General features: G+C 51.9%; 1 protein-coding gene across 1 annotated transcript in view; it reads left to right on the top strand.

The window, feature by feature from the left end:
• DOC2B (double C2-like domains, beta) overlaps window positions 1-15,449 on the top strand; it is a gene marked incomplete at its 5' end in the record, with an annotated part of 28,350 nt that overhangs the window by 1,609 nt on the left and 11,292 nt on the right. Inside the window, 4 exons of the mRNA XM_014529700.1 lie at window positions 2,064-2,138; window positions 5,074-5,183; window positions 5,338-5,464; window positions 8,138-8,295. Of these exons, the coding sequence (XP_014385186.1) occupies window positions 2,064-2,138; window positions 5,074-5,183; window positions 5,338-5,464; window positions 8,138-8,295 (470 nt within the window). The remainder of the gene's footprint in view (window positions 1-2,063; window positions 2,139-5,073; window positions 5,184-5,337; window positions 5,465-8,137; window positions 8,296-15,449) is intronic.

Raw genomic sequence — 15,449 nt, 5'->3', positions numbered from 1 at the left:
CGGGCCCTGGCTGGGCACCGAGAGGCCTGCACACTCCATCCCGAGCCCGTCCCCTGGGGGCTGCTCGGGCAGTGATGCGGGCACGCCCAGCCTCGCGTGGCAGGGGCTCCAGACCTGCCCTGGAACAGAGCTGAGAGGTGACCCCAGCTGTGCCGAGGTGGAGGGCAGACTGCGGAGTTCAAACAGATGGCTCCCCTCTCCCTCCACCAGCTCTATGCAGGTGCCCAGGCTTGGGGACGGAATGGGCACTGGCTGCCAGCCACTCTGGCCAAAGCACCCCTTCTCCCCAGCCCAGACACCGGGCCCTCCCGCACTGTGTGCCCATCTTCCCTCCCTGGCCCCAGAGGGGCTGTGCAGGTGTGGGGGTGGGGGGTATGGACGTGTGTGTACAGGTGTCTGGGCACCTTGTGTGCACACATATGAGGTGGGGGGTGGGAGGACCCTGAGCCGTGGCAGCTCCCCAGTCTCCAGGTCATTCACCTGCTTAGACCCAGTCCTGCAGGGCAGGGGGTGTCACAGGGATGGGAGGAGCTGCGGCTCTGGGTTGTGGTTTGGGGAGGAGGCTGAGGCAGGGCTGACAGGCAGAGCCCCTCAGGGGACTCTGGGAGGAGGCCCGATGTCCTGGCCTGGCCCCTAGTTTGGCCACCTCCCCCCTGAGTAAGCACAGCAGCCTCAGTTTGCTCATCTGTAAAATGGGGTTAATCACTCCCACCTGTGTGGAGGGTGAGCCGTACAAGATCAGGTCCTCAGTACCTAGTGCTGTCCCGGGGGTGGTGCCAGGGCAGGCACCCACCCACATGCATGGGCACATGGGCCTCGTACCCACAGAGGAACTAAGAAAATTAACAGACCACCAGCCCAGGCACTTCCTGGGAACAGGCCAGAGGCTGGGAGAGGGCCTTGTGTTTGAAAGGCCGCCTGGTTGCCCTGGTACACACGGCCTCAGAGCCAGCCTTGGCCCAGGGCAGGGCAGAGCACAGATACCCCACCCCACCCTCCACCCTCCTCTGGCTTCTCCCGGGGGAGAGGGGGGAGCTAGCACGTAGGGAAAGGGGAGCAGCCCCCTGCTGTCCAGGCCCTGGGTCAGCATCACCTCCTCAACTCTCACTCCCGCCCTGGGAGGTGAGAGCTGCTCACCCCTTTTACAGACGCTAAAGCTGAGGCCCAGGAGACCCGGGACCTCCGCCCTTACCCAGTTCATAGTGCAGGAGCTGCCAGGCCAGCCTGGCTCTACAGCCTGTGTGCCCCCTCCCAGAACAGAGCAGGCGGTGGGCGTGCCCACCTGGGAGCTCCTTTAAACCAAGGTGGGAGCAGGGGCAGAGGGGGCACAGCCCCCCTTTGAGGTGGGCCTGGTCATGAGCAACCAACTAGCAGTTCAGCCGGGGCTGCCAGCTCGGCCTGCACACGCCACGCCTGCCTCCCTGCTGCCCTGCGCACCAGCCCAGGAGGAGAAAATGCAGTTTCAGAATCGGGAGCAGGCGTGAGGTCAGCTAAGCCCCGTCTGCTCAGGGCTCACGGCTCCCTGGGCCCACGGACTGTCCAGCGTGAGTGAGGGCTGCCATCTCGTGGAGGGACCTCCGTGGGCGGCCGGCTCGCTGTGTGTCCTCCACAGACACGCACGCAGGGAGCTGTGGCAAATCCCGGGAGAGGCTGGGCCTGGTCTCCAGGACGCAGGGCATTTTTCTACAGCCCCAGAGGGCAGCGTGTGCGTGGACAGACGGGCAAGTGGATGTAGGGTCAGCGAGGGAAGTTCTGTGTGGGGAGTGGGGGTGGGGTTAGGAAGAAGAAGGGGCCTGACGAAAGCTGGGTGAGTGGCCGGGCCTCCATGACAAGGAGAAGAGAAGAGAAAGGCTGCTCTGGGCAGGATGTTGGGGGAGGGGAGACGACACCAGCATCCTCACTCCCCCCTCCTTAGAGTGTGGGGGGCCGCTGTGAAGGAGGGTCATGAATGGACTCAGCCCGGTGCTTGGGGAACAAGGGGTGCCTGCTGACCCGGTGCCTGGAGGCCCGGCTGCTCTGTGTCCCCAACGCCCGGTTCACGGCCTTTGCTGTTCTCTGCTCAGGGCCTGAAGCCGATGGACCACAACGGGCTGGCAGACCCCTATGTCAAGCTGCACCTGCTGCCAGGAGCCAGTAAGGTAAGGGGGCTGTCCTAGGCTGCCAACCAGCTCTGCCCGCTGCGGCGGCCGAGGCTGGGCTTGGGGCACCCAGGGAGGTGCACAGCTCTCACACCCTCTCAGAGCCCAGCAGGCTGATGGGACCTCAGCCGTTCACCTCCGCCCAGAGCACCCAGTCAGCCCCACTCCCTCCAGGCCTCCCAGGAGTCTCAGGTCAGCACTGCCTGCCTGCTGAGCTGGGGAAACCTTCCGGAGAATTTCTAGGCCACCGTTTTATAAGGAGTAGTCTTAGCTGGAGGTTAATATGTTAAAAGGGGGGAGAGGCCTGGCATGGCTCAGTGGTTGAGCATTGACCTATGAACCAGAAGGTCATGGTTCAATTCCTGGTCGGAGCACATGCCCGGGTTTCGGGCTCAATCCCTGGTAGGGGGAGTGCAGAAGGCAGCCGATCAAAGATTCTCTCCTACATTGACATTTCTCTCTCTCTCTCTCTCTATCTCCCCCCCTCCCTCTCTGAAATTAATTTTAAAAATATTTTTTAATTGAAAATGGCGGGGGAGAGTCTGTGGTCAAGTCACATTGGAAATCATTGTTGAACAGGTTTCTTTACTGCGGGACTTATCGGGGCCTTTCATCATTGATGGGCTGCTCTGCGATGCTCCACAAGGGGGACTGAGTGGACAGTGTCTGCCCCGTTTTTTTGGCCACAGAGCCCATGTTCCCATGCCAGACGACCCAGCAGCAGACCAAGCACGTGGTGCATCTAGGAAAGGAGAGGAAAAAAATGTTTAGCAAAAATGTGCTATGAAACAGAAGCGTCAAGGTGACCCGCAGCACAGGAAGGTCAGACCCTACCTGTGCCTTACAGTTCAGTGGTGGTTTATTCTTCATTTCATGGAAGGGAAGGTCACATCATCTTTTCAGATGTGGGTCTTGCCCTGGGACCCACAGGCATCTCGGGGGGTGAGTTGTGCAGACCCCGTGTCCCAGGGGACTCGCCTAGAGACCAGCAGCTTTGCTTCCAAGGGGAGACCAGTGGGAAAGTAGAGGGACACGGGACACAGGACATGGGAGCATGAGCAGCACAGCCCGTGGACAGGGTCCTTGTCCTGGCCTCTCTGAAGCCCTCAGTGGCCTGAGAGGGAGGAGGAGTCATTAGTGGGAGTGCTGGCCCCGCTGAGTAGCCACGGGCTGCTGGGGCCCAAGTGGACTCCGAGGCTCAAGCCCTCTGAGCAGGGAGCAGGGAGCAGGGCTGAGGCTCGCCATCCAGGGGAGCACCCAGAAGTGTGCACCCCTCGCTGGGAAGGCGGGGCTGCAGGAGAAGTGGCAGTGGCTCCCCCGCCGGCCTCCGCCGCCTCATGCTGCGGTGAGGACATCCTGGGCTGAGGGCCATGTGACCGGGGGGATGTGCCCAGCTCGAGCTCAGTGACCATTGTCCCCAGACTCCCGGGACCTAGAACCGGCGGGGCCTGGAGGCCGGCTGATGGGGACCCCACAGGGCCTTCCGAAGGGGGCGGCGTTCTACAGAGAGAAGTCTCCCGATCGAAGTTTCCTGTTTACAGTGCGGAACCTCGCCCGGAGGGGGAATAGCCTGCCGAGCCCAAGGACTCATGCGAGTGTGGAGCTGGGATTTGAACCCCAGCCTGACCTCAGCCTGGGCCTGGTGTGGAGAGGTCAAAGGGCTCAGGGTCTGAAGGGGGCCAGACAGGTAAGGAGGGTAAGAACCAAAATCAACAGGAGCACAGAGGAAGGCGTGGGGGCACATGGCAGCTGGGACAGGAGGTGTCAATACCATCCAGCCGCCCACCCTCCACCGCCTCCTGCAGAACGCTCCTCCCCGACCAAAATCAACAGGAGCACAGAGGAAGGCGTGGGGGCGACATGGCAGCTGGGACAGGCCGCCCCGCAGGCATTCTCCAGGGAAGGTGACATCCAGGCAGAGGGGCAGCCTGAGCAGAGGCAGGGAGGTGTCAATCCCATCCCCCAGGTGTGTGCCATCTCGAAGGGGTTGTTACTGAGGATACTGGACAAGAGAAATTCCATGGGAAATGGCACATACTATGTTTAAAATGCACTCGGACACTTTTCTTATGAAGCTGATAGGGACATATCTATCCATCCATCCATCCATCCACCTAACCATTCAGACACTTCCTGTCCCATTATCAGGTGCAGGGAGAACAGTGAAGCAGACGTGCATGGCACATGCCCTCAGAGGCTCCCTGTCTGACGTGCATGCTACCAGTGATAGACGCTCTATAACAAAAGGCAAAAATCTATTGAGCTCCACCCCGACCCCCGCCAGCCCTGAGCAAGTTGTTTCCTTCCCTGAGCACCCTGCCTAGAAGATCCCTCCGTCTCTGCCGGCCACTGTCTCTCCACCACTCTGTTCATCTCCATCATCACCACTTATTCCACTTTGTTACGATCCCATTCTTTGTTTCCTGCCCATCTCCCTGCTAGTTCCTAAGTGCTACCAGAGCTGGAGCTCGGCCGCCTCATTCACTGCTGGGATCCCAGGACCTGGCACCATGCCTGGCACAAAGTAGGTGCTCTACAAGTATCATCTCAATGAATGGATGAATGAGTGAATGAGTGAATGAATGAATGAATGAATGAAGAATCCTGTTCCTCTGGCAATTGGATTGGCTGGTGGCTTGGTAGGGAGTAGAGGCTCCTGAGTAGTTTGCTTGGAGTCCTTAACCTCAAAGTGGGCCCTAATGAAGATGCCCTGGAACTCAGGGCTGGACAGAGCTGAATTTGAGTCCTGGCTTCATCACTTAATAACTGTGCAACTTTGGACGAATTACTAAACCCCTCTGAGCCTTGGGTTCTTTATATGCAAAATGGAGCCATGCCCCACTGGAAGAGTTCTGGGCAGATTAGTGAGTTGGCTCAGTATCTAGGATCCTCTCTCTCTCTCTCTCTCTCTCTCTCTCTCTCTCTCTCTCTCCAGGCAAATAAGCTCAGAACAAAAACTCTCCGAAACACGCTGAACCCCACATGGAACGAGACCCTCACTTACTACGGGATCACAGACGAAGACATGATTCGAAAGACCCTGCGGTGGGTGAGGGCCCCTGGCTGTAGGTTCCCTCCCCACCCACACCTGCCCCGGCCACATCCACCCCCACCCACCGCTTGCAAACCCCCACTGGCTTTGGAACCAAGTGGAAGCACCCAGGGTGTCTGAAGAGCTGGCCATGCCCTTGCCCTCCAGGATCTCCGTGTGCGATGAGGACAAGTTCCGCCACAACGAGTTCATTGGGGAGACGCGAGTGCCCCTGAAAAAGCTGAAACCCAACCACACCAAGACGTTCAGCATCTGCCTGGAGAAGCAGCTGCCGGTGAGTGGCCACAGCGCTCTGCCGGGTGTCAGGGCCCTCCCTGCCGTAGCTCAGGGCCAGCAGCATTTACTGAGCACCTACTACATGCCTGGCGTCCCTGCAGTGCCGGGGAGATGGACAGAAATCCCTGCCCGCATGAAACTTGAGCAGGAGACAGACCCAAACAGGATAAGTCGCCCCTTTGGATCATATATTCGACAGCGATCAAGGCCGAGGAGGAAAGCATGAGAGGGGCTGGCGGTTAGGATGGGTGCCTGGGAAGGGCTCTCCAGGCACACGGGAGTGCTCCCGGCAGAGGGGACAGCAGGTGCAAAGGCTGGATGAAAGAGCCCAGCCTTAGAGGCACAGCCAGCAGCCCCCTGAGTGGGGGAGGGAGAGGGGAGGGTGTCCTAGGAGCTGAGAGCTGAGGCTGGGGATTAGGGAGGCTGGGAAGAACTCAGGCTCTCACCGTGAGTGGAAGGGCTATGGGAGGGTCCTACTCATTTTTTTGGTTGATTTTTCTTTGTTAAATGGCATTTAAATATATAAAATAAATATCAAAAATATAAGTCTTTGTTTTACTATGGTTGCAAATATCAAAAAATTTCTATATGTGACACGGCACCAGAGTTAAGTTAGGGTTTTTCAAAATGCTGACACACCGAGCTCAAAAGGTTTGCCATCACTGGGCTAGGAGATCTGACTGCATTTTAACAGGCTCTCTGGGCTCAGAACGGGAGAGAGAGGAGGTGAGTGGGCGAGCAGTGAGGAGGAGAAGAGCATGACCCAGGCCGGGGCGAAGCAGCAGCCGGGGAGGGGTGCTGGGGCCGGGATGGGGTGCTGGCAGGTCTTCGTCTCGGACACGGGGCCTGAGCACCTGGAAGGATAAAGGGACATTAACTGTGACACAGAGGACCTTGGGAGGAGCAGCTGGGGACACGGGAACTCACCTGGAACGTGTTAGGCGTGAGATTCCCAGGGGAGACAGGAAATAATTCTTTCCTAGAAATTGTGATGGTTTGAAAATGATGTCAAAACCGATTCCACCCCACCCCCACCCCGGCCGCCTGCAACAGCTGAGCCCTCCCAGAGCCTCTTCCATTTGTCTCTCAGCTCTAACTCCCCTCTGTTGGGGGCGGGGAGTGTTGGACCAGGAGGCCCCAGGGTCCTGAGAAACCTGACCCTCCTACAGCTCAGTGTTCAGGGTACAATCCCCCCAAAGGTCTGGGCAAGGGGAAGGGTGTAGAGGACAGAGCCCAGTGGCTGTCCCCGCCGTGTGGGGCTGGGCCCTGGGACCCACGCTCCTCAGAGCAGCCTGGCCGGGGTCAAGCCCTGGGAACAAATCGCCCTGAGGCCTGAGCTCCCCACCAGAACCCCAGCTCTGCCTTCTTGCATAACTTGATCGAATCATGTTCCCTTGTCACACTCTCTCCCACTCATAGACATTTGTGTGATGGATCTGACCTTTTTATTTTATTATTAGTCACTAACCACAGGTAACCCAGTTTTTCCAAATGATCTATGTCACTTATAAAAGGCAACATCGAACTCCCACTATAGTTGTGTTCCTGGGATTTGATCCCCGGCATGAATAAGCCACTGTGTGGGCAAGTGAGCCCATGTCTGCATGTGAGCGAGTGTGCAGGCGCGGGCGCATGTGAGCGTGGAACGCAGGCGTGAGGTGCTTGCACGTGGGTGGTGCGTGTGCGTGCCTGTACCCGGGCATGCTTGGGTTTTGCTGAGTTTGCTTGAAGCCACTGGTAGCTCGTTGGTCTGGTTTCAGGGATGCAGGGTCCCCACAGGAGTGCAGTTTAGAATTGACCGCTCCGGCCACAAAGGCACATTTTGATGCGGCATTTTAGATTTTACTTAGTCTGAGAACTTCTTTGTTCTCGGTAAACACTGAATAATACCCAGTTTAATGGTCTTCCTAGGAAGGGACCCAAGTACTTATACCCCGCTCCCCACACCAAAAAAAACAGCTGGAAATATCCGCACTCATTTGTATCATTTAATTTTCACACATCACACAAACTAGCACAAGAGCCCTGGGTGAGCGAGGCCCCCGGCCGGAGTGGCAGACAGTTGACTCACACACCCCGTCTGGGCCACACCCCTGGCGGCCTGAGCGCTGTATTGAGAAAGATGCTGAGGCCCCGGGAGCTCTGGGTGAATGCTGGGATCCGGGAGCCATGTCTGCTCTGGGCGGGGGAGTGGGGGCAGGTGGGTCTTCCTTCACTTCTCAGGAGCCCTTGGGGGTCGTGGGGCTCCAGCTGGTGTGCCTGGGTGGACAGAGAGCAGAGGAGAGGGGTCCATGTGAGCAGCAGCCAGAATGCGGATACAGGTGATCTCAAGGGGGTGAGGAGTGGAGAAGCATCAGGCTGGCTGGGGTGGGGAAGCCAGACAGTGAGGCCGAGAGTTGAGTATGATCCCCGAGGGGGGCACAGGCCTGGCAGCCCCACCTGCCTCCCGGCTCCTCCCCACCCCCAGGGTTAGGGATGTGTCGAAGCTCTGTCCTCCGTGTTCTCCCCAAGGGGGCCGCCCCCTGTACCCCGAGAGGCTCCAGGAAGCACCTTTAAGGGGCTGGGGCCAGGGTGACCCTTCACCATTCACCGGCTCCATTTGTCACCGGCCCGTGGCTGAGGGAAGGGATGGGAGCAGGTGAGGACAGCTCAGTGACCGCCCGCCCCGCAGGTGGACAAGACGGAAGACAAGTCCCTGGAGGAGCGTGGCCGCATCCTCATCTCCCTCAAGTACAGTTCGCAGAAGCAGGGCCTGCTGGTCGGCATCGTGCGCTGTGCACACCTGGCCGCCATGGACGCCAATGGCTACTCGGATCCCTACGTGAAAACGTGAGTGTGCGGCCAGGCGGCCCCCTCCTCCTCATGTTACCTCGGGAGGGGAGGTTCAGTGACAAGACCAGGAGTCCGTGTGGCCAGCACAGAGGGAGCACCTGCAGCGCAGTGCAGTGGGCACGGACATAGTGCTGCCCACATGTGCCCAGCCCTGCGCTGGTGCCATAGGTGCGGATAAGGGTCCACCCAGCCCGTCAGCAGGAGCTCGTGGTGGCGCTGGGGAGAGACACTAACTCAGGGGTCGTGCATGGTGGCCCGGGTCCCTGAGTCATGCACCTGTGCCCAGAGGGGCTGTGATCTAGCTGTATCCCAGGAGCTGGTGGCCCTGCAGGTGGGGGTGAAGCAGGTGTCACATGACCACTGTCAGAGCATTGGGCCCTCCACAAACAAAAGACGGATGTTAGTCTGGGTGCCCAGTGAGCTTCGCGAAGGGTGGGGCTCAGAGTGGAGTTTGGCTCAGCAGAAAGGAGGTGCCCTCCTCAGTCAGAGGAGCAGACCAGTGGAGAGGGGCCCGGCCTGAGGGACAGAGAGAAGGTCCAGTGACAGAGGCCATGGAAAGTGAGTGGCTCCTGCCCGGTGTGCCCAATGGTATTTAGTATATTTATAGAGTTGTGCCGCCACCATCACAATTTTATAAGCCTTTTGTCACCCCAGAAAGAATCCAGTGCTCACAGCAGTCACTCCCCATTGCCCCATCCTCCAGCCAGCCCTGGCAACTACTGACCTGCTTTCTGTCTGTGGATTTGCCTGTTGTAGACATGTCACATATATGGGATCATATGAGGTGTGGCCATTTGGGACTGGTTCTTTCACTTCGCATGTTTTTAAGGTTCGTACATGTAGCACGAATCAGTATTTCACTCCTTTTTAAGATCAAATAATATTCCATTGTGTGGATAGACCACATTTTGTTTATTCATCAGTTGATGGACACTTATGTTGTTCCTACCTTTTGTCTAGGGTGACTAATGTTACTATGAACATTCATATACATGATTTTGTGGGGACATGCTTTTAGTTCTCTTGGGAATATACCTAGGAGCGGAATTGCTGGGTCATATGGTAACTCCATGCTTAACCTTTTGAGTAATTGCCAGACTGTTTTTCAAAGTGTCTGCACCATTGTTGTCATTTGATTTAAAAAGTGACAGAAATATGATAGTGACCAATGGGAATAGTGGCCTCAGAGTTGTGCCGTGTGGCAGCACGGGTCTCCCTGTGGTGAATTGTATACTTAAAAGGGTGCCTTGCACAGCATGTGAATTATATCTCAGTAAAGCTGTTGGTTTTTTCAATCCGATGCGGCCAGGTTTCAGGGCAGCACCCAGGTGTAACAGGAAGCTGCCCGGGACCATTGGGGGAAGTCATGGTCCTGCACATGGGGCAGGGGCGACTCATTTTCCACATAAAACATCAACGAATTGGCCCCCACGCCAACCACTAGCAAAACAATGGTTTGCTGTGGACTAGAGGCCACTGTGAGGGGAAGTGCTGTTACCGCTCAGAGGACAGTCAGGAGGCTCTTTCTAACCACTGGGGGGAAAGTCGGCAATTCCAGTCAAGCAGGAAATTGTGCGCCTGTGGCTGCATGATTTTCCTTCTTTGTATCCTAGAAACCCTACCTGGGTGGAAAGCTGTTTATTGCAGCATCACTGTCACAGCGATAACCTGGAAATAGCCAAACATTCGTCAGCAGAGGAATCGCTTCACATGAGGTGGCACATGCATAGCACAGAGTTCTGTGCAGTTAAATGAGTGAGTTAGGACTGGATGAATGAACACGGACAGCTGTCCCAAACACGCTAAGCCCCAAGCAAACTGCGGGACGGTGCACACGGGGATGCTGTTCCGGCCATTCCCTAAACCCTGCAGAGCACCTTACAGGAGTGGTCTGGGGGGGACAGAAGGGAAGGGGCTGCCAAGGGGAGCAAGGTGCTGCCGCCTACACTTGTGACGCTAGGTCTCTTATGGCAGGAAGTAGTCTGAAGTCACATGGTGGAGATGTCAAAGTCAGGCTCAGTGGCCACTTGCAGGTTGACAGAAACGCCAGGGTTGTGTTCCTGGGCTGAAGAAACTGCAAGGAGGCTAGTCGCTGGGGAGAGGAAGCCAGGCGTTGCTACATGATGTCATTACCCAGTGCCACAGCCACGGTTTCCGGGCTGGGCTGGGCTGGGCTGTAGGCTGCATTTTGCACCATGGGGTGTCGGCTGTGATTTGGTGGGCTGTCGCTCTGGGGTGGTGGCAGAGCCTGTATCCCACTTAGGGGAAGTCAAGTGTTGCTTTGTGGGTGCCAGGTCCGCAGCGGGGTTTCTCTGTAAATGGCCAGTGTGCTTCACAGCAGCTCCTGCATTGAGCATCTGCCCCCTGGTGGTCAGTGCACATCATTGCAACCCGTTGGAGGGACACTTAGCATATTAGCCTTTTATATATTCTAGTATACTAGGGGCCCAGTGCACAAATTCGTGTACCTTGAAAGCAACTGTGGGCCGTGAGGCTGCGGTGGGCACAGGGGCGGGTCTCGGCCCCCCCAGCCCCTCCCACCACGACCCCAGGTCCCGTCTGCCAGCAGCCCTGCTCCCGCCACCATCGCTCCCATGCACTAACGGCACGGAGTGATTGGGGCCGGCTCCAGCAGCAGGTGTGAGTCGTGGCTGCTGCCCTGATTGCCCCTCAGGAGCTCGGGGAAGTGGAGAAGCCCTCAGGGGCGATCAGGGCCGGCAGCCACCGCTCGCACCTGCTGACGGCACCAAGAGATTGGGACTGGCAGCGGGTGCGAGCAGTGCCATCACCAACAGCGAGTGCAAGAGGCGGCTGCCAGCCCCAATCACCCCTCAGGAGCAGGGGGAGGTGAAGCCCTGAGGGGCGATTGGGGCTGGCAGGGGCTGCGAGCGGGGCCAGCAACAGCAGCAGGTGCAAGTGCTGGGCAGGACTGCAGCGCGCAGGAGCAAAGAATTTTTTTTAATATATTTTATTGATTTTTTACTGAGAGGAAGGGAGAGGGATAGAGTTAGAAACATCGATGAGAGAGAAACATCGATCAGCTGCCTCCTGCACACTCCCTACTGGGGATGTGCCCGCAACCAAGGTACATGCCCTTGACTGGAATCGAACCTGGGACCCTTGAATCCACAGGCTGATGCTCCATCCACTGAGCCAACCCGGTCAGGACAAGGAGCAAAGAATTTTAAGTAATCACCAGAGGCATCGCCCTGATGACAGTGACCGGCACCCCGCCTTGGTCTATTCTCTTTTTTTTTTTAAGTAGCAATATTCTTTAATTCTTTGAGGAACCTCCATACTATTGTCCAAAGTAGCTGCGCCAATTTACATTCCCACCAGCAGTGTACGAGGCTCCCTTTTCTTTACATTCTCCCCAAAACTTTCTTATTGACAATCGCCATTCTGACAGGTGTGAGGTGGTATATCATTGTGGTTCGGATTTTCATTTTCCTAATGATTAGTGATGTTGAGCATGAAAATATATCTCTATGTCTTCCTTGGAGAAGTGTCTCTTTAGGTCCTCTGCCCATTTTTTATTTTTTATTTCAGAGAGAGGGAGAGGGAGAGATAGAAACATGCATGAGAGAGAAACATCCACTGGCTGCCTCCTGCACATCCCGTACTGGGGATCGATCCCACAACCCTAGAATGGAACCATGACCTCCTGGTTTATGGGACAACGCTCAACCATCTGAGCCACACCAGCCGGGCCCTCTGCCCATTTTTTAATCCAATTGTTTGGTTTTTGTTGTTGAGTTGTATGAGTTCCTTATATATCTTGGAGATTAGCCCCTTATTGGAGGTATAATTTGCAAATATCTTCTCCCATTCAATTGCTTGCCATTTTGTTTTGTTGATGGTTTCTTTGCTATGCAGAAGCTTTTTAATATGACATAATCCTGTTCATTTTTGCTTTTACTTCCCTTGTCTTTGGGCTCAAGTTCACAGAAACCCCTCTGAGACCAAGGTCCATAAGTTTAGTATCTATGCTTTATTCTATGTCTTTTATTGTTTCAGGACTTAATATGTTCAAGTCTTTAATCCATTTTGAATTAATTTTTGTGTATGGTGTCATATACAGTCTAGTTTCGTTCTTTTGCATATGGCTTTCCAGTTTTCCCAACACCATTTATTTATTTTTTAATATATTTTATTGATTTTTTACAGAGAGGAAGGGAGAGGGATAGAGAGTTAGAAACATCCATGAGAGAGAAACATCCATCAGCTGCCTCCTGCACATCCCCTACTGGGGATGTGCCCGCAACCAAGGCACATGCCCCTGACCAGAATCGAACCCAGGACCCTTCAGTCTGCAGGCCGACGCTCTATACACTGAGCCAAACCGGTTAGGGCCCAACACCATTTATTGAAGAGACTTTCCTTTGGCTACTTTGTCAAAAATTAGTTACCCATATATGTGGCCTATTTCTGGGCTTTCAATTCTGTTCCATTGGTCTATCCATTTTTCTGCCAATAGTATAGTTTTGATTGCTGCTGCTTTGTAGAATAGATTGAAGTCAGGGAGTGTGATACCTCTGGCTTTATTATTTTTTCTCAGAGTGTTTTGGCTACTCAGGGGCTTTTTTGGTTCCATACAGATTTGAAGTATAAAGTATATTTTAAAATAATAATAATGCTATTCTTCCAATCCATGAACATGGAATATTTTTCCATTTCTTTATGTCTTCTTAAATTGTTTTCAATGGTGTCTTATAATTTTCAATATAAAAAGGAGGTCTTTCACCTCCTTTTTAAAATTTATTCTCAGGTATTTTATTCTTTTTGTTTTGATTGTAAATGAGATTGTTTTCTTCATTTCTTTTTCTAATATTTTGTTATAGAGGAATGCAACAAACTTTTGTGTGTTGATTTTATATTCTTCATTTTATTGTATTTGTTTATTATATCTAAGTTTTTTTGGTGGAGTCTTTAGGATTTTCTATAAATAGAATCATGTTGTCTGCAAATAGTGACAGTTCTACTTCTTCATTCCTAATTTAGGTGCCTTTTATTTATTTCTCTTGCCTAATTGCTCTAGGACTTCCAGTACTATGTTGAATAACAGTATGAGAGTGGGCATCCTTGTCTCATTCCTGATATTAGTGGAAAGGTTTTCAGTTTTTCACCATTAAGTATGATGTTACCTGAGAGCTTGTCATATATGGCCTATATTATGTTGAGGTACTTTTTTTCTGTATCCATTTTATGAGTATTTTTATCACAAATGGATGTTGTATCTTGTTAAATGCTTTTTCTGCATCGATTACAAGCATATGATTTTTTAAATTATTGACACTTGGTTCAATTGTTTTCATCTTTTCTTTTGTTAATGTAGTTAACAAATTGATAGATTTGTGGATGTTAGACCACCTTTGCATCCCTAGAATAAACTCCATTTGATCATGATGTATGACCTTTTTAATGTATTGCATTTGATTTACTAGTATTTTGTTTAGAATTTTTCATCTATGTCCATCAGTGATATTGGCCTGTAATTTTCTTTGTGTGTGTGTGTGTTGCCTGGTTTTGGTATTAAAGGTTGGCCTCATGAAATGAGTTGGAAAGTATTCGCTCTTTCTCAGTTTTTTGGAAGAGGTTGGAAAGGACTGGATTTAAATCTTCTTTGATGTTGGGTAGAATTCATCAGTGAGGCAATCTGGTCCTGAACTTTTGGTTTGGGAGAGGTTTTTGATTACTGTTTCAGTATTCTTACTAGTGACCAATCTATTTAGGTCTTCCACTTTTTCATGATTAGGTCTAAGAACTTTGTATACTTATAAGAATTTGTTCATTTCTTCCAGGTAATCAAATTTGGAGGCATGTAGGTAGCCTTTCACAGTATTCTTTTATAATCCTTTGTATTTCTGTGGTGTCCATTGTAACTTCTCTTTCATTTCTGATTTTACTTATTTTTCTTTTTTTCCTTAGTGATCTTTCTTTTTGTTCTCTATTTCATTTATTTCTGCTGTTTTTATTATTTCCTTCCTTCCTACTGAACAAAGGGGCTTCGTTCATTCTTCTTTTTCTTGGTCTTTATGGTGTAATATTATATTGTCAGTTGGGATTTTTCGTTTCTTGAGATAGGCCTGCAAAGCTATAAACTTCCCTCTCAGTATTACTTTTGCTGTATCCCCAAAATGTGTTTTCATTTGTCTCTATGTATCTTTTGGCCTCTTATTTCTTCTTTGACCCAATAGTTGTTCATTAGCATGCTGTTTAATCTCTACATTATCTGTAGTTTTTCCAGCTTTCTTCTTGTAGATAATTTTCAGTTTCACAGTATTGTGGTTGGAAAATATGCTTAGTATGATTTCATTTTTAAATTTATTGAGACTAGTGTTGTGCCCTCAACATGTGGCCTATCCTTGAGAATGTTCTGTCTGCATTTAAGAAGAATGTGTATTCTGTTGTTTGGGATGGAATGCTCTATAAATATCAATTAAGACATTTGGTCTAATGTGTCATTTAATGCTGGTATTTCCTTATTGACTTTCTGTCTAGATTATCTATTTATAGCTGTCAATGGGGTATTCGTGTCCCCTACTTTAATTGTATTTTTGTTCGTTTCTCCCTTTAGGTCTGTTAGTAATTGCTTTATATAACTTGGTGCTCCCAGGTTGGGTGCATATATAGTAATGTGTTATATCTTCTTGATGAGTTATCTCCTTTATCATTATAAAATGTTCATCTTTGTCTCTTGTTACCTTTTTTATCTTGGAGCCTATTATATCTGATAGAAGTACTGCTACACCCTTTTCTCTGGATGCCATGTGCTTAGAGCAGCGGTTCTCAACCTATGGGTTGCCAACCTGTGGGTCGCGACCCCTTTGGGGGTCCAACAACCCTTTCACAGGGGTCACCTAAGACCATCAGAAAATACATATACAGTGGTTCTCAACCTTCCTAATGCCATGACCCTTTAATACAGTTCCTCATGTTGTGGTGACCCCCAACCATAAAATTATTTTCGTTGCTACCTCATAACTGTAATTTTGCTACTGTTATGAATCGTAATGTAAATATCTGATATGCAGGATGTATTTTCATTGTTACAAATTGAACATAATTAAAGCATAGTGATTAATCACAAAAACAATATGTAATTATATATGTGTTTTCCGATGGTCTTAGGCGACCCCTGTGAAAGGGTC

This window comes from Myotis brandtii, unplaced genomic scaffold (genome assembly GCF_000412655.1).
Source record: "Myotis brandtii unplaced genomic scaffold, ASM41265v1 scaffold1167, whole genome shotgun sequence".
NCBI classification, from domain to species: Eukaryota; Metazoa; Chordata; class Mammalia; order Chiroptera; family Vespertilionidae; genus Myotis; species Myotis brandtii.
The sequence above is the reverse complement of the archived record's forward strand: the minus strand, read 5'-3'. Positions and strand labels throughout refer to the sequence as shown.